This window comes from Eurosta solidaginis, chromosome 3 (genome assembly GCF_040869045.1).
Source record: "Eurosta solidaginis isolate ZX-2024a chromosome 3, ASM4086904v1, whole genome shotgun sequence".
In the NCBI taxonomy this organism is placed as follows: domain Eukaryota; kingdom Metazoa; phylum Arthropoda; class Insecta; order Diptera; family Tephritidae; genus Eurosta; species Eurosta solidaginis.
Window position 1 is genome coordinate 245584748 of NC_090321.1, and position 27214 is coordinate 245611961.

Sequence of the window (27214 nt, forward strand, 5' to 3'; positions counted from 1 at the left end):
AGTTTTATTTTTAATTTACACATTTATTTAAATTTCAGTTCATTCAGTGCTCACGAATTCAATTTGTGTCTCAACTAGTTTTCACCTTTTCCTGGGACATAAGCTTAAGAAAACGCTTGTTAATTTTAATTAGAGTGCTATTTTGGATTTAAATGCAAGAAAAACAAACAATTTACAATGTGCGGAAAATATCTTAATTATAAAAGACTGTGCAACCGAATTAAGTGTGAACAAAAAAATTTTTGGTAAGTAAAAGCCTTTGAATTTTTAAAATATTTTTTCAATTTTTGTTGTTATATCGGCCTACTGATTTTTGTTTTAAAGTTGTGTAACGCTGTTTACGTCTGTTATTGACCTGAGTTTATTAATTAAAAATAAAGATACGAAATATATGCAAAAACCACTTTAAAATATTATTATTTACTATGGTAATAGCTTTCAATTAAATAAGGAATTTGGGAGTGTATTTAATAATATGCTTTTAACTTGAAAAATGAAACTTTCCTACTGTCATTACGTAAGCCGAACTTGAAAAAATATCATCAAGAAATCCTTGCACGTTTTAAATGAAACATGTAGGATGTATCTCAAATGAAATTTTATAACTAAAATGAATAATACAAAAAAATACATACTTTCAAATAATAACGCTTTTAGTTTAGCTACAAGAAGAAAATTAAATGATTTCTTGAGCGCTTTCTAATGATCTAGATACCGCGCCGTAACACAAAGTCTGAAATTAAAAGATGTTCTCTGAATTGCGGTTTAAATGGTTTTTTTATCAAATACTGGCTTGATATAATGTGGCCGTTTTTCTGATAATACTGTACAGTTTTAGAGATCGGTAAATTTGTTGTTTTTTATATTATCTAGCATTTTCCTTTATGGCACGTTTGAGAAAATATCCATAAGACCAGGTATAGCTACTAAGCTACAATTGCATGAAAAGAGATTTGGCCATCATCACTGTGCTGAGTACATACGTAATCCCCTAACAAACCTATCAAACATTTAAGGCATTGATTTATATAATTGAATGCACATATATTTCAAGCTTCACTTTTGGGTTTTGAACCAAGAATGCAATAAACAAAAAATATATATTCGCAGCTCTATGACACATAGCTCAAGCTATGCCATTTAAAAAAAATGTTAACTCTGCCATGCAATGATGTTTAAACAACAAAGCGAAGTAAAGCTTCGTTCGATCAGTACACTTATACATATATTTAAAAATCATATAAATTTATTGTGGTATTTATTATTTCGGTCATTAAATTATTATTTTCAATATTTCTTTACTAAAATTCAAATTCATTAATTTTAATGAAAATTTTTTTATTATTACATGTTAATAAAAACACACAAATAATTGCTTTATGCAATTTGAAATCGCTATAAGCCGAAAAAACTTTCGAAATTATCAAAAATTTAAATGTTTAAGAAAGGAAGCTGTTTTGCAGCATAATAAGATATAAATAACAAAAACATTGGTTTAAACATCGCGTTGAATTTTTTCCTTCCGTTGGTGCCGAAGAAAAAGTCCAAAAAATACAAAGTAATTTTCTTTCCACTTCCAATGGCACTTTGTAAGACTTAATTTAATGTTTTACAGAACTGAATTAAAATTTTAAATATATGAACTTTTTTTGTTTAATTTTTCAGGAATTTGGTTGAAGTTTTAACAGAAAAGAGATTACACAGCTTATAATTAAAGTTACTATTAAGATATTTTTAAACCGTGTTAACTAAGAATTTGTTTTATATTCATATGAAATACACCATATATACATTTTGCAATCGTGTGATGCATATAGTACTGCAGAGAGGTGGTTAATACATTTTTAAAAATGCACTTTCATACTATATATTGTTGTCTTCGAAATAGGTTCATAAATAAAAATATAAGCAACTATTATTCCGTTTCAACTATTTAACCCGTTAAAAGTGTACAGTTAAAGGTTTATCTTGAAAGATATAGCACACAGAATATTTCAAAGCCTTAAGAGTTTAGTTGGCAAGCGTATATGAAATTTGCACGACCGTTCTCTACGAGCTTAAGAAAGGAACTGCTTCGAATCGGGCCACATAAGCACAAAGTACAGGAATGCAATAATACCTTTATGTGAGGGCAACAACAAAAAAGCGTCCTCTGAATTTGCGAAATGCGCAGGATCAACAACTAATATTCGCCGCAAAGATATTTTTTTGTGCCAGTTTGGTTAGAGTAAAGCGGCCGACAATCAAAAACAAATCTATGTTTATATAAAAAAAATATATTATACTCTTTAAAAAATTATTATAATGCTTAATAATTTATTATTATAATGCTTGGGTTTTATCAATCTTGTCTAATATAAAAATGGATACGCCATTTTCAAATATATATAAAGAAATTAGTTTGCCTTAGCTCTATTTACAAGCTGCATATAGCACATGGCAACCAGGAGCACGTGTTCTCCAATTCCATTTGGTCACATAACATAAAACTAAACAGCTTCTTCTTGCTCCACTTCCCATCTCCATCAAGTGTATGTTACAAGCAACTTGCAACCGCTACCGCTCAGTTGTTGCGCGTATATTACGTATATATACTACGTATGTATACCTATATAGTTTTGTGGATATTTTCGCGTTTATTTTGCCCTTTGCGTTTCGGCTCTGTCCCACAAATTTCAGCATGCCATGACCTAGCCCAATTTTTACTTTCTATGTAGATGCGCTGATATTCCCATTTGCAAATGACCATATTTCAGTATGTCGATATTATTTTCCATATGTATATATATCATATACAGACCAATTCTAAATATTCTCGCGGAATTTTGTTCTCGCGGATTTTTTTATTCCCGCGGAAAAATTCCTCCAATTCATTTCTCCTAGGGAGAAGAAAAATTGGGGAATAGGAATTTCGAATTTTCGAAGTCAGCTGTTTTGTCAATTGAAATTTCGTTGCGCATTTCTTATTTTTTTTAAAAAATTGAAAAGTTTAATATTGTTGCGAATTTGTTTGAAATTAAGATATAAGGTATAAACAATGCACATTATTGCATTTCATGTGGTATTCACTGAAATGAGTAATGAATTGGTGCCACAGCAACATCAGAGGAGCATAATAAGAAGATGGCGGGATAACACAAATCCGCCGGAGTTGCCTGCTTTCATTCTGCAAAGCAATTTTCTGGCGGCCACGTTGAGTTGAATTCGTCCTTCGTCATATGCCAAAATCTATTTAAGCCTTATTTAAAAATCCTTGCGCAATTTCTGGATGGCTGCATCAAATATGTATACCAAGAGCTCTACCGTTGCTTATGATATACTTTTCGACTTAAAATAAAGAATATTGTGGTTGTAGTTGTTGTTGTATTAACAGTGAGAATATTGTGGTAGAATGTAAATACATATCTTAGCACAAATTTATACAAATAAGTGTTCTTTCTTAAAAGAACCAATTTCGTTTAACTATTTTGATGCATTCCCTTCAATTTAACCAAGTGAAAAAACTCCTATGAAATGGCAGAGAAATCTCCCTCTCCCTCACATTCATAATACCTAATTTTCTCCCATAACCGGTTTCCGCTTTTTCGAACATTGTTCAGAATAGGAGGAAAGGGAGAAGTGAAAAAACTCACAAGGAATTTTTATTTAGAATACGAGGAATGGGAGAAGGGAAAAAACTCGCACGGAATCTTCGTTTAGAATTGGGCTGATATATCATTTTACTTACATAAATCAAATACCGCGATGATAGGAAATTTACAAGACTCTGCATGGGGACTCCCGCGACTTGATGCAATGGTTCGCCTGATAGATGAGCTCAATATATGGCTGAACGTATATGTGACTACAAAACGTTTGTGGAATGTAAAACGAGGCAAAAAGTTAAGGCAAGAGTTCTATGTTATTCCGGACCTATAGCGTTAAAGCGCAGCAGGGTGCAAAGTTGGACACATGGGCTTACACTTCCTTTGAATGTATTGCTTCGCCTTAACGCTTTTACCGCTGTATAAAATTACAGTGGAGCGCCTTGTTACTTTTCTAGCTTTGAAGAGTAAACAAACAGCATCTGCCATTGCTGTTGTTGTGTTAAAAGTGCTTCGTCCCATTCAAAAATTGTCATCAACGCCCTCTAATAGCATTCCAAGGAAACTAGCAGTTTCAACAGCGTTGAACCATTGGGAAGTTGCTGTAAGAGGCAGGTTAGGGGGCTTAGAATATTCCCGCAGCAGGTATGCCCCTTTAAGGGGTTCCCAGCGCAATATATAGATTCCCCAACCGAATTGTCAACCTCACCTACCCGTGGAAAATCCTGTTTCCTTAACAGCCGAGGCTCTGGCAACCCCAAGTTCCTCATGTATCTACGTGGTGGTAGGGAGATATGGCCTAGAAGGTTTCATTTGGTCATACTAAGTTGTTCCCGAGATGGTCGGGCTAGTACCTGTTGTTGTTGCTGTAGCGATAAGGTTATCGATGTGATGGTCCTTTGCCGGACACAGATCCGGTACGCTCCGGTAACACAGCACCATTAAGGTGTTAGCCCGACCATCTCGGGAACGATTTATGTGGCCTCATTAAACCTTCAGGTCATCCCTCCCTTCCCACCCCCAAGTTCAATGAGGAGCTTGGGGTCGCCAAAGTCTCGTCTGTTAGTGAAACAGGATTCGCCACGGATAAGTGAGGTTGACAATTTGGTTTGGAGAAGCTATATATTGCGCTGGCAACCTGAAATGGTTGCGCTACAAACCCCTTGAATCTGGTATTTTAGTCGCCTTTTACGACAGGCATTCCTACCGCGGGTATATTCTATCCCCCTAACCCGCTGGGGGTTCGGCTAGTACCTTAATGGTGCTTGTTACCGGAACATACTGGATCTGCATACGGCAAAGGACCGGATCTACATCGATAACACTCCCCAGAGCGAGTGTCTTTATCGGTACAACACCACTATTTTGTCATGCGATGGCGAAAGTAAGCTGTTGTTATATTAACGATAAAGACCCTCCCCGAGGGTTCGATGTTGATGGCCCTTTTCCGGATATAAATATGGTACTAGCCCGACCATCTGGGGAGCGGCTAATGTGACCACATTGAACCTTCTGGCCACCCGCCCCACACCCCCATCATGAGGAATCTGGGGTTGCCAGAGCCTAGCCTGCAATAAATGTGTATAATACATTAATATTTGTAACAGGATTCCCCTCGAGTTGGTGAGGTAGACAATTGGGTTGCGGAAGCTCTAAAGCTACATATATATCTTTGTATTGTGCTTATTAACCCCTTTGAAAGTAAGCTGGACCCGTATTACGTGTTACGATCCGCTATCTAAACTAATTTTTTTTTATCACAATAGCTCTGAAATAGTGGATCGGATTAATAGCATATGCGAACTGGCGACAAATAGTACTCGGTGGATTCATAACTTATTATAATTTTTAGAAATAGTTTGACAGTTGCATAGTTATCGCTTGATTGAAAATGTTTTTCATTCCTTGACCATAACCTTATTACGTGTACGCCCTGGGGGTCAATTCCTTAACTATGAAAAACTGAAAAATGTGCACCTTTTTAAAACTCATTTGCACACAAAATTTGCACTGTAAATTTACATGCGGTTCTGTAAAGTATTGTCACATTGTTTTGCTGAACGAGCGCTGAATGTAAAAGTCATATGTCAGTGAGAAAATGTTGATCGAACGCAATGAAAGGAAACATGTAAGGAAGGCTAAGTTCGGGTGTAATCGAACATTGCCTAATCTGCTGCCAAATTAAAGCTGCTTGCAAAACTTCCTTTCTTTTAAAAGTACGCGGTGACACGCCCATTTTACAAAATTTTACTAATTTTCTCTTCTGCGTCATAAGGTCAACCCACCCACCAAGTTTCATCGCTTTATCCGTTTTTTGTAATAAATTATTGCACTTTATCGGTATTTAGAAATTTTAGATATCGAAAAAGTGGGCGTGGTTATATTCCGATTTCTTTCATTTTAAATAGCGATCTGATATGAGTACCCAGGGACTTTTATACCAAATTCCATTAAGATACCTCAAAATTGAATCAAGTTATTGTGTTTACGGACGAACGGACATGGCTAAAAGATTTCTTTTTTCGCCCAGATCATTTTGATATATATAAGTCTATATCTATCTCGATTAGTTTATGCCGTTACGGGGTACAGTTATGCGAACAAAATTAATGTCCTCTGTGAGCTCTGCTCAACTGAGTATAAAAAGTTATTCTGCAACAGTGCGTATGAGTTTGGAATGTCACAATCATTGTAAACTTTACCAAGTAGCGTAACTAACAGCTGATCGCTCAAAATTTGCACACACACACAAATATCACTAATGGCCATATTACGGAAATCTTGGGGAAATTGAAGTTAAATTTTTATACAGACATAACATGTTATAATTTTGGAATATATAGCATCTAGGACACCTAAATGCAGTAATTGAAAGAAAATGTTTGCTTATACTCAAGTATTTAATTATTTTTTCTAAATTTATCTTTAATATTGATGCAATGATTGATCCAATGCAACTTTGCTCTTCCTACTGTTCTTCATTCCACTCCATTCGAGTGTCTCTTTCATTGAATTCGAGTGCCTTCCACTCTATTCGCAACATAACCTCAATTTAAGCTGGCAAACTATATAGTAAACAATGGTCACAATAGTGTACACTGGCCATTCGGAACGATACAAGGTGGCAGCATGGGACAGCTGATTATATATTTTTTTAATATGATTTGATACACCAACTTCCGGCGCAGTACGATTTTAACATTTGTCCATCGAATTTAGAAGAACAAAGTACATGGAAATTGTACTTGTGTTTGTAGGTATGTCACTGTGCTGCCACCTTGTATCGCTCCGCCATGATACTGGCTATCAAGGCGAAAATTGGTTGAATTCGCTTTGCCACCACTTGCTATGGATTCGCCTTGCTGGCTCTCAAGAAAACTCAAGAAGTTTTTATCACTGAGTTTTCTTTTTCACAGTTTTGCTTTACAGATTCAGAATTTCATAGTTTACACAATTTGTTGTGTACACTTAAAAACTCACAGATAGTGAATAAAGCCCCTGATGTTGCTTTCGTGTATTCACAACGTATGTTTTTTTCCTAATTTCATCCATTGTGAATTCATACAAGTTAACGCAATTGCGAATGTTTGAAAAAAACGTTCACAATAGGAAACAGCCTCGATCACCTGGTAAATCACTGTTTGATTACTTAAAGGGCTAATCATTGTGAATTCATACAAGTGGCGAATGTTTGACAAAAAACGTTCACAATAGTAAGCAGCCTGGATCACCTGTTAAATCTCTGTTCGATTACTTAAATCATTTGCTCAATAGTGTTTTTCAAATTTTTCAAACGACTGTTATATTGCATTATTTACATATTTTAACATGTTTGCTTAACTCGCTGCTCACATTTAATCTATTAACTAGATTTTAGAAATTAATATTCATATGTAGTTTGACTTTCTGCTTACACATTTAAAAGAGAAGGTGATTTGAAACACAAATGAGCAATTCATGGCACTTCAATTTAATAACCGCGAGCAAAAAATAAACCTTTCTTCCATTCTCTGGCCATTCGCGACAGCCGTTCTCCCTGTCAACTATTATTTGCCAGGTAGGTATGGCAATGGAGGAATAGAAAGATCCTTCACTTGTATGTATTCACAATGGGGCTAATTAAACTTCCTTTAGCGGAAGTCATTGGTGCCGTATGTCGTATTGCTGTAGTCGTATCCCTAACGTAATCAGCTGTTTATCGTTACGACGGTAAACCAAAAACCAATTGGTTGGCTACGATACGGTTACGACCTTGGCGGCACCAATAATCGATTGGGTCGATTCCCATAAGGTTGGTTGAATCAGCTGTTTTATCTGGTTATGGTTTTATGGTTATAAGTCACCATTAATTGGCCTTTAAATTATTTCCTCAATAATGTTTTTCAACCGTTTTTTAGACGACTGGTATATTTCATTATTTGCATATTTTAAAATCTTTGCTTAATTGGTAGCTCATATTTTTTCATTAACTATTGCCGTCTTCCAGTGAGTTTTACAGCTCCGGCTCACGCTCAATTCTCACGGGAATGCTCTGGATCATTGAGAGACTTGAGAAGCAGATGTCGTGAAATTTTCGTACACGTGAAATGTGATAGGCAGATGCCCACGCTGTTTTTCATCTAACTCATACGGCGAAAGGCTAAGCAGCGACATCTATTTTTGAAAAAGCAAGTTTAGCGGCAAGGCAGTGTTGCCAAACTAAAAAGAAGTAATTAACAAATTATCTGGCTCACAAATTGAACCAGTTTTCTATCTAGATTTATCTGGCTCAAATCGTTGTTGTTGCATTTACATGCAAAATTATATATCTGGCTCAGGATTTTGCCACCGGATGATGGCATATATTGCAAAAATTAATAGCCGATTATTATTTAAAAGAAATGGTTTGAAACACAAATGGGCGGTTAATGGTGCTTCAATTTATTTTATCGCGAGCAAAAAACAAGGCATTTCTATTCTCTCAGAATTCACATACAGTGTGTGTGATTTGTGCTATTCTCTGGCCATTCGCCATCAGCTGTTCCCCTTGCCAATGTTATTTGAAGTGTGAAATGGGATTGGCAGAAACTTGTATGCATTCACAATGAAGCCGACAATTTCACAATTTCAGCCGCGTTACCAACTCATATATTTCATGTCAAAAGGAGGACTATTGTAATTTCATTTTACTGTTTATAGAAGAAACAAGGCGAAGATTTTCAAGCGGATCCAAGAAAATCGATAAAGCAAAATAAAATCCTTGATGTAAAGAAAACACCCATTTTCGCGCGTAGGAAGTGCAAAAAATGTCGGACGAAGATGAGGAGTCAATGTCGGAAGGTTTCTCCGCCAGTGAGGATGAATGGAAGCCCAGTAAGGATGTGCGTGGTGGCGAATCATCGGACGATGATGATAGCGACTTCGAAGAGTCACCTCATGCTTTAGGCGCGCAAACTCATGGAAACGGTGCTACGACAAGGCGAAAGTGAGTTGCATTCATTTAAACAATTTAAATTTAATTATTATCTCTATTCATCTCACCAGAGGCGCATCGCCTAAGAGCGCCGTTGTCAAGCAAACTGCCATAAAGAAACGTAAAGGTGCGGGCCAATCATTACGTACGAAATTATACAACAAATATCGGCCACCACCAAAAACATGTCCATCGCCGAATAGCGCAGGCAGCAATTCACCATCAGCATCGACATCACGAACGGCTTCAAAAAACGTAAAAATGCTCAATGAAAGTGGCGAACCTGGTAGCGTCTCCAGCAGCGAATCAAGCGTAGATGATTATCTAGTAAACCCAGAAGATATCGACTTTCAATCAAGTTTCTTCAATGTACGCAATAGCGAAGATAAAACAACAGCTTTAACAAAACCGCCGGTATTCGATTGTAATGCTGGAGTTGGCAAATTATCTGATTCTGGATCAGAGGATAACGAATCTAGCACAGAAGAACAGGGGAATGCAAAATCATTTGACTTTGCGAATTTACTAGATAATGTCAATAGTTTGGAACGTGCCAAAGACACCATAGCTAAAAGAGCTGCTGCAAAAGAGCAGGAGAATACCAAAATAACTGGTCGCAGCGGTAATAAATGTAATACAACAACTATGGATGTTAATACGCTGCTTGCATTGGGCGAAGCAAAACAAAGTCATGCTACTATGCGTAGTATGAAGTCGAAGGATGATGGTGAAGAAGAGGATGATGAACGCGATGAAATCGAACGTGGACCACAGCGATTGAGTAAGACGAAATCGACACGTGTCAAACGACATACCAAAACGCGCCCAACATCTACCGTGCTGGCAGGCGATACGGATGATTCAGAGTTTGAGGAAGTAGCAGGTAGGAAACGCAAGTAGTCGTGTCGACGTGTCATGTCATAGCAAGCTCTAGTAGTAAAATCTCTAGAACGCGCTTCCAGTTGTTCAAATGAGACTGTGTGTGTAGATTTAGTGCAAACATTATGCGTTTGTTTAAAAGCAAATAAGAGTAAGTTTTTGAATGAAATGAAAAAATATATTTTGTGGGATTCTAGTAATACAAGAGTTCAGTTCGGCATACTTTCCTTTCACCTTTTTGTTTTGTATTATACCTAGCTGTATAGAATTTTTGTAAACTCATCGAGTTATATTGATTTAAGACTACAACCATATTTAAAAAGAAATATATATGCAAACATGGCGACTACCTGTAAGCACAGATAACTTTCTTGGCATATCCTTAGTGTGTGGGACGGCCTTGTTAAAGATATCACGTGAAGAGGTGGTTACTTTTGTGCATACAGATGTGTTCTTAATGTGAGAAATACTAGCTATGCCAGAATTACATTTTTTGAATTTGCTTAAGTATCTCATTCCGTTCTTAATTTGAACATATTACAAAGTTGAATGTATACTTACACTTATTAAGAAAGCTGTGGCAACATCAAGTTCTTTACGAAAGTAATGGGCGGGCTCACCAAGAAAGTTTGCGATAGTTATATCAAACTATTCCAGGCCAGTTGGGCTGGTATAAGATGCTAGCTCCGGATAGGTCCCGGTTTATGCTCGGCAAAGGACTATCAAAATCGATAAAACTCCTCAAAAAATTGAGGGTGGCTCTTCATCTCACTTAAACTTCCTTAATACCTGTATGATTCTGAACCGGTTTAGTTTAATATTCCATTCCTTTGCATGAATACGTCATTTTTACGGGCAGTCGCAATATTAGATACTTTCGTATTTTATTATTCTTGACTAATTCGTTACATTTTAGTATTGGTATGACGGTTTGTAAATCGTTTTGTAACTACCTTTTAGGAGGGTATTTTAGAAAAATGTCGGGCCAAAAAACCAACAAAAAATAATTTTAGAAAAATTTCAAGCAATCTCAAATAAGATAAACTAATTTATTTTGGATTATTCAATAAAACTTAATCGAATAGAAAAAGTTAGCAATGCAATAAGTGCCGCAGCAATTACAAAGAACTTTTATTTTGTACAATTGTCCAATGGCAGTACATAAGGTTGATATATTCGCACGCAGTCACGCCTCGCCAATTGCAAACCCACTAACTCCCTAAAAGCGGTAACGTAAATTAAGCTACAGGTGGGTATAGTTACTGCCTTCGGGCTTCAGCTAACTAAGATTTCTTTATTAGTTTTCAAAAACTTGCTCTTAAAATAACAATGATAGTATTTACATACATGTTTCGCAATAACAAATTAATACTTCTATTCGTCTCGAAGAATGAAATATAAAGAAGAAAAACAGAAAAAAAAACGAAATATAAAGTAACAAAACCAGGAAATTTTTCTACTGAATTTCCCGAGCGAATAGGGACAACCTAACAAATTTAAAAAGTATTCAATACCCATGTACCTATATTAACTGTATGTATCTGCCTTGGTGGCTGGTGATGCAAATTTAAATGTTGTTGGGAGATTGAAGTTAAAATTATTTCCTAATGATGAAATTATTGTAAAATAAAAAAAGTAAAACGGAAACAAGTAGTTAGTCAAGCAATGAACGCTGCGTATTCAATATTAATATAGTTAGATTTGTTCTCGTATGCAAAGTATAAAATGAAACATTTTGCAAAAAATTAATAGTACCAACATTGCGATTTCATACATACATATATGTATTCATAAGGCGTTTATCATTTGCAATTCGAAGCGCTTAGATTTTAGGATTTAGACTAAAACGCTTATTATTAATAATATTTTGATGGATAAACGGTTTCTAAGTGACTGAACAGGATCCATCATACATATACATTAGAGCGGGTCAAATTTTTTTCCATCAGGAGTATAGCAAAAACGTAATCTACAGATGATTCTAAGAAAAATTGCTGAAGACAACATAGCTATAAGTCCGATTTCGAGGTCCCGATTTTTGCAAAATAGATTTTTTGCCATATGAATGTAGGGTTTGGTCAAACAATCTTCATAGCTTCTGATAGAATTATAAGAAAAATATCATATTGGGCTTACTTTAAAGGTATTTTAAGTACATTTCAGAATCTGTATTAATATCTATAGTGTTTTTGAATTTTAGTAGAGATATCAGGCTTAAATTATGAGAAATTGGCTTAAAATGAACTTTTAACTACTATATTATTATTTTTAACAAATTTCTTATGGAAATTTTTTTCTTTACAGCTAAAATAAGTTCAAAATATTTCCGTCAACTTTCATTCAGACAGTTTTTCTTTTTTCGAATTCTTTTTAGTAGAAAAAAATTAAAAAAAAACCTATATTTTCAAGTAATAAGCAAAAAAATACAATTTTTATAATTTTAATCTAATTTATTTAAAAAATAATTTTTTTACTTAGAATTTACCATTTAAACGTATTTTTCAAAATAAAAGTAATGTTATGTTATTTATTTTTTAAAATCTTTTTTCCCTCCATTCGTGGTGGTTTTTCACGACTTTCTGTTAATATTAATACAGATTCTGAAATGTACTTAAAATACCTCTAAAGTAAGCCCAATATGATATTTTTCCTATAATTCTATCAGAAGCTATGAAGACTTTTTGGCCAAACCCTACATTCATATGGCAAAATATCTATTTTGCAAAAACCGGGATCTCGAAATCGGACTTAGAGCTATGTTGTATTGAGCAATTTTTCTTAGAATCATCTGTAGATTACGTTTTTGCTATGCTCCTGATGGAGAAACATCCATCCATACAATTTGACCCGCTCTAATATACATATTTGTAGGTACTTACATTCTTACTTTCATATGTATATGTATGTAAAATAACATTCTATTTACAAAATTAACGCCATTATTTATGTAAACATTTTGTTATAAAATATTTTTTGCATTTAAAGTAAAAAATTATGTATAAAGTAGTATAATTTCATTAATTTTTGTAGATTAAGAATTTTCCAAAAATTCTAGACCTGCTTCAATTGTATTTGAGAAAAATGTATTTGAGAACAAAGCAAATGAAGTTCAGAAAGTGGCAAATTTAGGTCAGGAAATCCGAAAAAATATTTCCTCACCTTTATAAGTTAATAATAAAGTAATACTTAACTAATCTAGATCTTTAAAATTGTGTTATCCGGTTTTAAATATCTAATTAAGTTTTGCGAAAATTCTAAAGAGATTTCGCTCCATTTTTATTTCGCATGATGAGATCGTGTGCGGCTCGACTAAGTATTGTGAAAGTATAGGTTCTACTTAGCACATTGGCTTATGCTCTGATACATTCTCGAATGCACCGATATTCTGGCACTGTGTCCGAAGACGCTGACTGAAATCACCTCTGGTATCTATGGTCCGTCTGTATATACCATAGGATTGTGAGTACAAAATGTTTTCATATTTTGTCGCATGTCCTTAATAAATTTAAAACTTATAAACAAAAATAATCACAGCTTAGTGAAAAATTTTACATTTAGTTTTTTTTTTTTGACGCTGACAATCAGTTTATTTGTGAGCACCTTTCCGTTAGTCAATATTTTATTACCATAACATTATAAAATTTTCTTACTTTTTAAAAAATATCTGCTTTGAAATTGAATTGGAATTACGTTTTCAATACCAGTTTTGGACGACGACTTGACCTTTTCCCTTTTTCTGGAGTATAGTTGGAACATGTGTTTTATGGAACTCAATTGGCGAGATGCGGATTTGTGTACCTGTTAACATGATGGTGTAGAATTCAGTCACTGTTATCCTCTCAGGCAATTTTGCCATCTTTGATTTTCAATTTTTTTTTGTTGTTATATCGGCCTACTGATTTCTAAGATCGCTGGTTTGAATCGAACTCAAAGCCTAACAATAATTATTTTATCATTATTATTGTTATGATACATTTTTTCTTAATTGAAATTTTTTTAAATTAGAATAGAAGAAAGAACAAGTAAGGAAGACTAAGTTCGGGCGTAACCGAACATTACATACCCAGTTGAGAGCTATGGAGACAAAATAAGGGAAAATCACCATGTAGGAAAATGAAATGAATGAATGTTTGTATCACATGTGTATCAAATGGAAGGTATTAAAGAGTATTTTAAGAGGGAGTGGGCCATAGTTCTATAGATGGGCGCCATTTAGGGATATCGACATAAAGGTGGACCAGGGCTGACTCTAGAATGTGTTTGTACGTTATGGGTATCAAATGAAAGGTGTTAATGAGTATTTTAAAAGGGCGTGGACTTAGTTCTACAAAAATGAAATTTCTATCTTGTTCATATCCCTGATTTAAAAAAATTTTCACATTCCATTGCATCCAAAAACAAAAATTTAAAACAGAAAGAGTATGCCTAACTTATTTGTTAAGCAATTTATATTACAGATATATAAACTCATTAATTAACTCGAACTGGTTGTTAACGAATTTACTTTAAATCATGTCAAAAATCAAACTAAGCAATGATAAAAAACATTTGTCATGTCTAAGCGCGTGTAAATTAAAAAAAAAAATTCTTTTTAATGAAATTAATTCATTCACACATATTTATATATGTACATATACAATAAAGCAAGGAAATCACGTAAAAAGAAACCAATAAAGAAATGCAAAATTAAATTTAAAACCAGTTTTACCTTTTAGTGCAAACGTAGGTACTGAAAATATTAAAAATGTGAAATTTCTCAAATAATTAAACGTTAAAACAATTACATGTAATTTAAAATGAATCTAACAAAACAAAAAAAAACCGAATGAAGCGTATTAGTAATACAAAAGTGAACATAAATAAATAAATATTCAATGGATTTTAAGCTGCACAATCACACCTACAACAACAACAACAACAACACCTACACACACACATAAACACACATACTCACGCTTTTATGTGGAAAATAAAAAAAAAATGCAATACAATTCAATGCAAAAACCAAGAAAACATTTTTTTTAATAAAGTGGCGATTTGTTTTATAAGCTTCGAAAATTAACAAGTTTCTTTAAGGGCATCATTCGAACGATAGCTCAGACGAACAAATCGAGTCTTAGTGATTTCATCTTGCAATGGCATTCTCAATCATTTTCGTTCCTTTCTTACTGAAGTTGTATCCAATAAAATTGAAAATCATACACCACAAAGGGAAATTCACTAAAACTCGAAAATTCAAACTTGAGTTATCAAGTTAACTGAGTAAAAATTATCTTTTTCTCAAGTGTATTTTATTCCTACATGGTCCACGCTAGTATAACAAATTAAATCCAGAAACAAGTGAATAAATTAATGATTTGATTAGACAAAGAAATTATATATGAATATGCTTTATTTATTGATATTAGAGAAATATGACTGAGTGAATATGGGTATCTAGTATAAAGTGTGAATGTTGAAGATTTCGAGTTCAATACTCAGCTCCCGAAATACAGATAAGAATATGGTTTCGAAAATATTTACCATTTCGGAAATGAATTGATGTTTTAAAAGCATTTGTATTTTTTTCCTGCGTTAAAATTAACACTTATACAAAGCAGGTGGAAATGGACACGACTACGAAAATTCGAATTTGAAATTTCGAAATTGAGGTTTTCACTATTCAGAGTGAGCAAAGCAATTAACTTTACTATGAAAACTTTAGAAATTTGATACTCTGCTAGTACAGCACCGAACAGAAAAATAGCGGTGACAATTTTTTTTTCAAATTTCGTCAAAGCAAATTCCTTTTTTTGTATGTTTCCATTTGATCTCATAAACGTTTTCGAACAAAATCGAGAATTTTACAAAACTTTTTATTTGGAGTGCTCTAATTGGCAACCAAGTTTAGTCTAACAAAATAGAAGTTATAGGTCTCTCGAAATACGCATTAATTAAAAAATTTTTGTTTCCAAAGGGGTGTTTCAGATTTTCTTCAAAAAAAAAAAAAAAAAAAGTCACACTTTGGAGAAAAATCTTAAACACCCTCGGAAAAAAAAATTGCCAAACGTAATATTAAAAAAGTTCAGGGAGCACCAAATATTTGTACGACTTAAATTAAATAGACAACAATGGTTAATTCTTTGTAGTTCTATAAACAAAACAAAGGCAATAATACCAGTTCCTTTGGAACCTTCCACCAACAAAAAGCATATCTTTAACACATGATAATATACGAAGTATGTAAAGAATAAAATATGCGAAGAAGGCAGTTGGGGTAAGTTTACAACAACTAAGGCATAACGTAGCTGAATGCGTTTGAAACACATCAACCATCGTAGGAGTGCGGGTTCAAATCCCACTCCCGGGAAAAAAGCCTGTGAAGAGATTTACAAGGTATGATCGAAACAGCTGTCGCTTTTTCCGTCCTGAAGTCATGTTGTTTAAATTTTTCCCAAATTATTTAAAAATAATTTCTAATTTTTCGTAAAATTTTTTCGAAGTTTCGCATTTTTTCGAAAGCGTCTGCTATTGGTTTGCATATTTTCAGTTACAAAGTGTTTTTGTTACAATATAGAAAATAAATTGATTGACGAAATTGGGTAAAAATTGGCACTGTTATTTTTTGTTCGCCGCTGTATATGAATCTAGTTTCGAAAAATTTTTTCACTTCGAAAATAAAATGAAGCTTAAAAAAGCATTCGTAATTTTATTTTAACAACCATTTTTTTTAACTTTAATAATTTTGGAAAATTCGATCTTGTAGTGTACGCTGTTGAAAGTGACCTAAGTAAAAATAGTTCTTGGCGAAAAACTAAAAGGAAAGAAGTTTATATTTATAACATAAAAATATAAGTGTTTAATTTTTAAGAATGCCTTCCGCTTCGAAAATAAACCAAAGCTTAATAAGCGTTCAAAGTATTACTTTTCAATGTCAAAGAAAATTAGCATATTTGAATTATGAAGCTGGTTCCTCTCAAAAAGGTAATTGCAATAGCTTCCAAATTAAATTTAAATTTCGAAAATAACTCCAACTTCGAAAATTATTTGAACATCTACCATAATTTGAATGTGGAAAATTGAATAATTTAACCAGGATTTTGGAGCGAAACTTCGAAAATTATTTGAACATCGATCATAATTAGAAGGTGGAAAATTGAATAATTTAACCAGGATTCCGAAGCGAAATTCGATATTAAAATTATGTGCTTATTATTTCAACATCGAAAATAACTCGAAACTTTTCGAACACGCAAACAATTCTTGACAATCGGTAGAAAGTGCCAAATCTGTTTTTTTACTGCTACATTTTAATGTATAGAGATTTTTAAAAGTTTATCATCAAATTTCTTCCAATTTGAAAAAGGGGTCAAAACTAATGTGAATTTTTAGATTTGAGAAAACAAGTGAAGGATTATGAAGATTTTTAAAAACCACACAAATTTTCGAACTGTTTCGAAAACAACGCCTAACATTCTAAATAAACATCTGAACATTTTTGTGACGTTTTTTAAAAACTTCGAGTTTTCGAATTTTGGTTTTCAAAAATCTTTTGAGTTTTCGATTTTTTTTCGAAAATGTTTGCTAACATTCCAAATAAACATTTGAAGACTTTCACGAAAATTTTGTGTAACTTTTTGAAATTTTGATGTTTTTCTAAAACGGTTCCGAAATTGGTTTACACAGTTTTCAATGTGCAATTCTTGAACTTTTTTTTTTTAATTAAGGGAAAAAATAGAAGGGGAAATATGTAATTGATGACAACAACAAATTATTTTTGCTGTTATTTTTTTACTCACAGATGTACGTAAATTTGTGGGTTTGTTTGTATGTATGTATGTATGTGCCTTTATATTAAAATAGTAGGTATATGTTCCTTAGTTTTTGTGTGTAGTATTTGATTACACTTGTCCTTTGTCTAACTGCTCGTCCTCGTCTCCACATGTCGCATTCACTCGTTATCACTAACAAATAATCGCTGCATCACTAAGCTTCCAATAACTAACCACTGCTACTACTAACTACTAAAACTGCATATAATAACCGGAAATGCTAACATCACTTACACTTGCTTCCTTCCCTTCAACGGGTCGTTTTTTTGTATTATTTCAGAAGACACTGGATGTGTGTCGCACTCGACCACACATGATTCCAGCGCATTGTTGAATACCACCGAAGGTCTTGAGATACATGTGGAACTCCCTTCCAAGCAACGACGCAACAAAGAAAAGAAACAACAAGATCTTGAGATGGCATTGAAACGGAAATTGAATCGAGATTTGAAAGAACGTTTTCTCAATTTACACAAAACAAGTTTACTTTGCTGTTTTGCACGAAGTTATCGTTACAATCGCATGCTAAACTATACACGACTAATGCAAGCTGCACTTAAACTGCTACCGAGCAGCAATGCCTATCCACCAGATCGTGGCACAGAAATAAAATACTTTCAATCGATGGTCACTTGGTATAAAACGGCAGTCAAATTGACATCACCAAATTTGTATGGTGAAAAAGTACGGAAGAGCAGAAGGCGTGTAAAGCGTGAGCTTCTAGAACAAATAAGGAAGAAGGAAGCAAGTTGTAAGCAGGATTTTGCATTCATATTTGTAATTTTGTTAAGAGCGATGGGTTTGCAGTGTCGATTAATCGTTAATATGCAGCCATTGCCACTGCGGCCGGCGCAGTCAGATTTGTTGACAATCAAAATGAAGAAAGAAGCGAGTGAAATAAAGGCCGAGGTGGAGAAGATTGAACTAGAGGCGAACAAGTTGAAGAAGGAAGGGTTAAAAAAGGAAACATCATGTGAAGAAAGGACAGAGAAGGCTGACCGCAAGAGGGAAGAGAAAAAAAGAGAGAAAGATAAAGAAAAAGTCAGCAATAAGGAGGAAAAAGAAAAGAAGGAAAAAAAAGTTGAAGAAGCGTTAAAAGAGCAGAATAAAACCATTAAAAAAGAATTAGAAAGGAAAAAAAACTACAGTGAAAAAAAAGAAGTTGCCAGAGACTACCACAAAGAACGCAAGAGAGCACTTAGTGCAAAGCTGGCTGATATGATAGCGAGTGAAAAGCAGGTGAATGGTGGCGACAGTGAAGCCAAAAAAGCTAAAACAGATATAAACGATACAGAGCAGCGCAACTCAAAAATGATGCAAGCATCGCGAAACGATGCAAATAAAGAAGAATGTAAGACACTAGAGCCAGCCAATAAGAGAAAAGAAAATATAGCCATAAACTCCGACACAAGGTCCTTGGAGTCTAACAAAACAGTAGATAGTGAAGAGGACGAGGATGCAGCGCGCAACTCAAAGCCACCCAAAGAAACAGTAGTTCCCACCAAAAAACCTACCCTCGCACGCCTCAAGAGCAAGCGAGGAGCAAAAGTAAGTGAAATCGTCCCCAAACTATCAGCTGATAAACCTTGTTTTAGCGTGAGCGGAGCAACACCCATCGCAAAACGTACGCGCCAAGCTCCCACTAAACAACAAGCAAAAAATAAAGCTATAACAAATATAACAAAAAATGATAAACCCATTATACAAATAGGTTCACCTGTTTTGCCAAAAATTGTTATACAATCGGGCAAAACGGTACACACTGCCGAAACAAACGAACGTAAATCAAATCAAACGCATGCTGAGTCTGCTCTTAACACACGTGATACACGTTCGCGCAGCAAATCACCCAAACTACATATCTCACCCAAATTTCTACAAAGTACAAATTATAAAAATACATTTCCCGAGTCGCAAACAGGCGGAACAAAACCAAAAAGCACACGCGCTAACGCGAAAAGTCCAACACAAAAAATACAAATTTCGACAGAATTTTTAAAATCAAAAAGTGCTAATGCCGCCCCTGAACAAGTAGCGAGTGGTACGCGCTCAGGACGTAATTTACGTGCATGTCAAAAAGTCAATGGCGATGGAGTCGTATTGCCACAATTGGATGGCGCCGATGATAGTTTGGATAAGAAAAAGCGTCCACAATTAAAAAAGTTAAAGAAAAACAAATCGAAAACGCATGATGAATCTGATGAAGATTTCGAACCTTCACCACCGAAGCAACCCAAGAAGGCGCCAAATTCTGTTGAGAAAAAAAAGGTAGCGAAAGATAAGACGAAAGTTGATAGGCGTGTAATATCGTCGGATGATGAAGGCAGTGGCGGTGGTGCAGTGAAACGTAATCCAACAGCAGCAGATATTTGGGTGGAAGCATGGTCTGATGCGGAAGAGCAGTGGATATGCATAGAGTTGTTCAAAGGCAAATTACACTCCGTAGATGCGATTAGGGTGAGTAGAAAAATTGTATTGTGAAATAAATGAACTCAAGAGTTTTGAATGATAAAACAAATGACACACGTAAGTAAAACATTTTAAACTTCGTTTGTATTCCAATTATTAGAACAGTTTTGTGGCTCTTTTATTATTACATTTAATTTATATAATTTTTTTGTGTAAATCATTTTATATCAATTATTTGGTTTTCTTTATATGTTTGGATTTTACAACGGTCGTGATAGCGCTGTGTCACAGAATATGGGTCAGAAAGGACCTGTACTTAAAAAGAGATACCTTTTAAACTCAGGAATAGAAGCATACAAATAGAAAGGATCAACCTCTTAGACGGTTTCTTTAATATCTGATAGATATTTTTTCGTTAGGGATGACAAACTCACGTCCCTTTTTTAAACGGTTCTCTTTAGCTTGAGTTGACTGGCACGAATTTTGTAATTGAAATTTAAGTAACTTCCCGATAAGATACAGGCTTGAAACTTGGAGTATAGTTCAGAACCCGATGACAATGCAATAATAAGAAAAAAAAACATTGCCTCTAGGTGGCGCAAGGATCGAGATGTTCACAAAAATCGTATTTGTGGTCCGATTTAGCTCATATTTGGAACACATAATACATATAAGAAAGAAAGCGACCTATGAAAAAATCGACGCTAGGTGGCGCAAGACTCGAGATATTAAAAAAAATCGTATTTGTGGTCCGATTTGGTTCATATTCGGAACACATAATATACACAAGAATAGAAAGCGACCTATGAAAAAATCGCCTCTAGGTGGTGCAAGGATCGAGATATTCACAAAAATCGTATTTGTGGTCCGATTTGGCTCATATTTGGAACACATAATACATACAAGAAAGAAAGCGACCTATGAAAAAATCGCCGCTAGGTGGCGCAAGGCTCGAGATATTCACAAAAATCGTATTTGTGGTCCGATTTGGCTCATATTCGGAACACATAATATATACAAGAATAGAAAGCGATCTATGAAAAAATCGCCGCTAGGTGGCGCAAGGATCGATATATTCACAAAAATCGTATTTGTGGTCCGATTTGGCTCATATTTGGAACACATAATACATACAAGAATAGAAAGCGACATATGAAAAAAAAAATCGCCACTAGGTGGCGCAAGGATTGAGGTATTCACAAAAATCGTATTTGTGGTCCCATTTGGCTCATATTTGGAACACATAATACATACAAGAATAGAAAGCGACCTAGCTTTTAGTATTATTATTACTTCTTGTAAGTATTGTTTTCAATAAAACTGTTTAACTTAAAATTTTTTTTTAAATTATTTTATCAAGGTGTCAGTCGGAACGGCGAGGGCAGCAAAACAACGCTCCGTAAGTTCTGCCATCCTAAGCAACTTTCTTCCGGTTTATGGAAGTACTGCATGGATGCACCTTAAAATTCCGACTCTCCCATAATTTTCAGAAATCCCGGCAAGACACAAACCAGACAAAACAAACTACTGACAAGAAAATATCCGAAGAAATCAACAAGAGACAATCCAGAGAAATTTTCTGTAATACAAATAATTTTTTTCTGGGTATCGCACCAAACCACATTTTTGTAGAGATTGATCCATGTTTTTCGAAGTTAGCTTTCAAAACGTAGATTTTGGTTTTCGAAGTTCAAAATTATAATCTTCCCCAAATATTTTATTAATTTATTGTATTTAACAAAGTATAAGCGTGGTCTACCTTCTTTTCTTAATTAAGTTGTATACATTTTTTAACAGATACTATGCATTATAAATATATAAATAAGGAGTCAAAAGGTTGATCTTAAATTAAAAGCGATAAATTACACAGCCGCACAAGAAACCAAAAGACCTATGCATGTATTTTGATTAGCTGAATCCGTATCTTTTATCAGATAGTTCGTAGCATCACCGGTTCGGTCCTAACCTTAAAAATCGCCAATTATTTCTCCGTTTTTGGGGTTAAGTCGAATAACAACCTTTTTGGCCTATTCTGATGGCGTGTCAGCTCATACAAATGCATGGAAATATATCTGTTGCATTACCAGATAATCCAACTATATCTGTAGTTCATTACTTTTAATTTTTCGAAAATGCATTTTACCCCTTATAATACCTGTTATATGCGCTTAAAGGATATACCCTCGGTTTAAAATGTAGAACTGCTTAGTGGACCGAAAATGTTTGCGTTGGAGGCAAACAACTTTTTTTAACTTTTTATTGAACTCGGCAAAAATTTGTTTTATGTTGGTTTAGTTGATGTGAATAAAAACTTAGAAGTAAGGAAATACGCCAATGGATCTACTGACTGCAATATGCAAAAATGAGCATCGGCCTCCTGTCTCTCACGATGGAGATATCTAACGAACCTTCGCAGTTTCCCTCTTTCACCACGCTGAACGTCGTATTGGCTACTGGATCCCAGCTTCACTCCGCTACCGAATATGCTATTTCGCGCGTGACCTATAATGGGGCGATAGCCACTCAGGCAACAAGTGACGGTGATTTGATACAGAATTACGGAGTGTGACGGAGAAGAAGTCGTAACTTTCAGTTCAGAGAGGGCTAAGTGCAATATGAGCATTGAAGGAGTAAACTGTAGAAAAAATGTGTCCGGACGCGATCTATGTATATAAAAATGTAGTGCGTTGAGTCAGTGAGGCCAGCTAACCCTGTTTTGCGATAACAGTCGCCAATTGGGAGCACCAAGCGAGATCAAAGCTTCCTCCAACTGTCTCTCCCAACTCATAGAAGGTGTTCTGTTGTTGTTGTAGCGATAAGGACACTCCCCAAGGCCTAGGGGAGTGTTATCGAGTTGATGGTCCTTTGCGGGATGCAAATCCGGTACGTTCCGGTACCAATCCTGACCATCTCGGGAACATTTGTTATAACCACATGCGACCTTCTAGGCCATACCGCCCTCCCACCCCCTATATCCATGAGGAGTTCGGGGTCGCCAGAGCTTTGGCTGTTAATGAAACAGGATTCGCCACGGATAGGTGAGGTTGACAATTGGGTTTGGAGAATCTATATATTGTGCTGGCAACCTGAAAGGGCTACGCTACACCAACCCCTTGAATCCGGTATTTTAGTCGCCTCTTACGACAGGCATACCTACCGCGGGTATATTCTAACCCCCTAACCCGCTGGGGTAGAAAAGGTGTTTTCTTTCCTTTGTTTACAAACTGCCGGAGCGTATTCGTTCATCTGCATAACATGACCTAGCTAGCGAAGCTTTCTCCGATATATAATTTTTACTACGGCTTAGTCGTTTAATCAGGTAACGGTTTTAAATACTCCGAACACTGCTAGCGAAATATGAGAGAAATGTACAAAATCGAGAAACTTGAAAAGCTCTACGTCATCAAACTTTTTTTTTTCAAATCCGATTACAAATACAACGATTCCGGAATGCGGCATCTTGGCTCATTTGTTTATGGTTATATCGTCTGAGTAGGAGCGAAGGCTATAAATAAAATAACATTGTTGCGATATTGCTCATTTTCTTGGCGGCTCGAACAAACTCAGTCTCTGGGCATACCTGATTTGATCTATGGTTTGAAATTATGGGAAATGTCAAAAAATAGATGAGAAGATCCTTGGAAGGCAAATTTCTCCGAAGGATGTATGGACTTTTTTTTAATAATTACATGTACGAACTTTATAAAGATGTGAAATCAGTGTATCGAATAAAGCCTTGGCACTGCCCTGCCTAGAAAATTAATTGTACCTATCGACACCCGAATCGGGGAGAGGAAGACTATGAAGGCGTCTACTGATTTGAGGGAAACAGCTTGAAGAAGATTTGACCTTCTTTGATGCTTCCAATTGTCGTTTGTTGTCGCTTAGAATGGATAACTGGCATGCTTACCTACGAGACGCCTAAGAGATTGAGCGTCATTTAATCAATGAATTAAGTAATTGGAAACGAGGAAGGCTATATTTTAAACCAGTTGTAGGCTGGCCTTCAGGCATTATATTACGGTGGATTTTGTTTTATTTTCCTTTTTAATTTCTTTTTATTTGTTTAATTCGCTTTGAGATGAACTAACCGGTTTTGGATACTTTTGCATGTAGTCTACTTACTACTCACAAAGCTGGGCTGATTTTAAAATTTGAATTTAATTAAAACTGTGATTTACGCAATCACACTTGTTCGTCCACGATTACGAGCTCAGAGAATTACAGCAATCGTAATTAAAAAGAATATAGATTTACGATTAAATTAATCCTAATAGTAGGTGCAATCAATTACATATATAATCCATATCGGCCAGCTTTGGCTAAGAAGTTATAAATTAATTTTCTGGCACAATTATTTATTTTATATCACTTTATTTTTTTTTATACTCAGCTGAGCAGAGCTCACAGGGTATATTAATTTTGTTCGCATAACGGTAATCCGTAACGGCATAAACTAATCGAGATAGATATAGACTTCTATATATCAAAATGATCTGGGCGAAAAAAGAAATTCATTTAGCTCCGTCCGTCCGTCCGTCCGTAAACACGATAACTTGATTAAATTTTGAGGTATCTTAATGAAATTTTGTATGTAAGTACCTGGGCACTCATCTCAGATCGCTATTTAAAATGAACGAAATCGGACTATAACCACGCCCACTTTTTCGATATCGAAAAACAGAAAGTGCGATAATTCATTACCAAAGACGGATAAAGCGATAAAACTTGGTAGGTGGGTTGACCTTATGACGCAGAATAGAAAATTAGTAAATTTTTGGACAATGGGCGTGGCACCGCCCACTTTTAAAAGAAGGTTTTGCAAGCTGTGATTTGGAAGTCGTTGAAGATATCATGAAATTTGGCAGGAACGTTACCGCTATTACTATTTGTGTGCTAAATAAAAATTAGCAAAATCGGATGACGAACACGCCCATTTAAAAAAAAAAAATTTTTAAGTCAAATTTTAACAAACAATTGAATATCTTTACAGTATATAAGTAAATTATGTCAACATTCAACGCCAGTAAAGATATGGTGCAACAAAATACAAAAATAAAAGAAAATTTTAAAATGGGCGTGGCTCTGCCCTTTTTCATTTAATTTGTCTAGAATACTTAATGCCATAAGTCAAACAAAAATTTACCAATCCTTGGTAAGGTTATAGCTTCTGTGGCGGTAACTGTTTTCTGTGAAAATGGGCGAAATCGGTTGAAGCCACGCCCAGTTATTATGCACAGTCGCCCATCTGTCCTTCCTTTTGGCCTTAACACGATAATTTGAGCAAAAAGCGATATAACTTTACTAAACTTAGTTCACGTACTTACCTGAACTCTATTTATCTTGGCATTAAAAATGGGCGAAATACGACTATGACCACGCCCACTTTTTCTATATCGAAAATTTCGAAAAATGAAAAAATGCCATAATTCTATACCAAACGGGATGAAACATGGTGATTGGATTGGTTTTTTGACGCAAAATATAACTTTGGAAAAAACTTTGTAAAATGGGTGTGACACCTACCATATTAAGTAGAAGAAAATGAAAAAGTTCTGCACGGCGAAATCAAAAGCCCTTGGAATCATGGCAGGAATACTGTTCGTGGTATTACATATATAAATGAAATAGCGATACCCGACAGATGATGTTCTCGGTCACCCTGGTCCACATTTTGGTCGATATCTCGAAAACGCCTTCACATATACCACTGAGGGCCACTCCCTTTAAAAACCCTCAATACCTTTAATTTAATACCCATATCGTACAAACACATTATAGAGTCACCCCTGGTCCACCTTTATTGCGATATCTCGAAAAGGCGTCCACCTATAGAACTATGGCCCACTCCCTCTTAAAATATTCTTTAATACCTTCCATTTGATGCACATGTCATACAAGCACATTCCAGGGTTACCCTGGGTTAATTTTCCTAAATGGTGATTTTCCCTTATTTTGTCTCCAAAACTCTCAGCTGAGTATGTAATGTTCGGTTACACCTGAACTTAGCCTTCCTAACTTGTTTCTTTTGTTTATTTTGCACGAGTTAAGTGAATTTTTTCATCCAAATTTTATTTTTCCTGAAATTTTTATTCAAAAAAGTGATTAGTCGGCACTAGGTAGTTAAAAAAAAATTTATTCAATGAATGTGATTCGAATTAAGGTGACATTCTTTAACAACACTTTTATATGGAAAATTCCTACACTGTTAACGTCAACATTCCAAACCCGCTAACATTATCGTTAATTTGGATTTTTCGCTTTTAGAAATCCGCCTCCTCAAATCTTGCCTACGTGTTCGCATTTCAAAATGACTTGAGCATCAAAGATGTGACTGCGCGTTATTGTCCCAATTGGACAACAGCTGTACGCAAGTCACGAGTCGAACGCGCATGGCTGGAGGAAGCCTTTAGATCGTACTATGGCCAACGTACACAACGCGATATACGCGAAGATCAAGAGCTGCGCAGGATACACGAAGAGAAACCGATGCCCACCGCAATTGGTGATTACAAAGATCATCCATTGTATGCGCTCGAACGGCATCTACTCAAATTTCAAGCTATATATCCACCAAATCCACCAACTTTAGGTTTTGTACGCGGTGAGGCGGTTTATGCACGCGAATGTGTACATACGCTACACTCAAGAGAAATTTGGCTTAAACAAGCGCGTACTGTGAAACTTGGCGAGCAGCCATATAAAATTGTAAAGGCGCGACCCAAATGGGATCGGGTGAGTGAAGTGAAGTAGTTTTGTGTTATATTTTGTTATTTAAAACTTTTAAACTTTCATAGCTAACACAAACAGTGATCAAAGATCAACCGCTTGAGATTTTCGGTTACTGGCAAACACAGGACTATGAGCCGCCAACAGCTGAAAATGGTATTGTGCCACGTAATGCTTACGGCAATGTAGAGCTATTCAAGGAATGCATGTTGCCCAAGAAAACTGTGCACTTACGTTGTATGTATTAAATGCAATTTAATGCTTATTTTTATACTCAGCGTGCTTTGCACACAGAGTATATTAACTTTGATTGGATAACGGTTGGTTGTACAGGTATAAAGGAATCGAGA

At 35.2% G+C, this 27214-nt stretch overlaps 2 protein-coding genes across 4 annotated transcripts in view; one reads left to right on the top strand and one right to left on the bottom strand.

Moving 5' to 3' along the window:
- Positions 1 to 1809, bottom strand: part of Trpm (transient receptor potential cation channel, subfamily M) — a 793755-nt gene extending 791946 nt beyond the window's left edge. The window contains exon 1 of the mRNA XM_067775779.1: positions 1792 to 1809. The gene's annotated coding sequence lies outside the window, so the exon portion shown is untranslated. The remainder of the gene's footprint in view (positions 1 to 1791) is intronic.
- A 6853-nt stretch (positions 1810 to 8662) lies between these two features.
- Positions 8663 to 27214, top strand: part of Xpc (DNA repair protein complementing XP-C cells homolog) — a 38393-nt gene continuing 19841 nt past the window's right edge. For 2 of the 3 annotated variants that reach the window (XM_067775804.1, XM_067775805.1), the window contains exons 1-3: positions 8663 to 9048; positions 9108 to 9919; positions 18007 to 20183. In XM_067775804.1, coding sequence (XP_067631905.1) covers positions 8870 to 9048; positions 9108 to 9919; positions 18007 to 20183 — 3168 coding nt within the window. In that variant the 5' untranslated portion in view covers positions 8663 to 8869. Of the gene's footprint in view, positions 9049 to 9107; positions 9920 to 18006; positions 20184 to 26402; positions 26871 to 26932; positions 27102 to 27214 lie in introns of all 3 variants that reach the window. The other variant, XM_067775803.1, reaches the window with a different exon arrangement.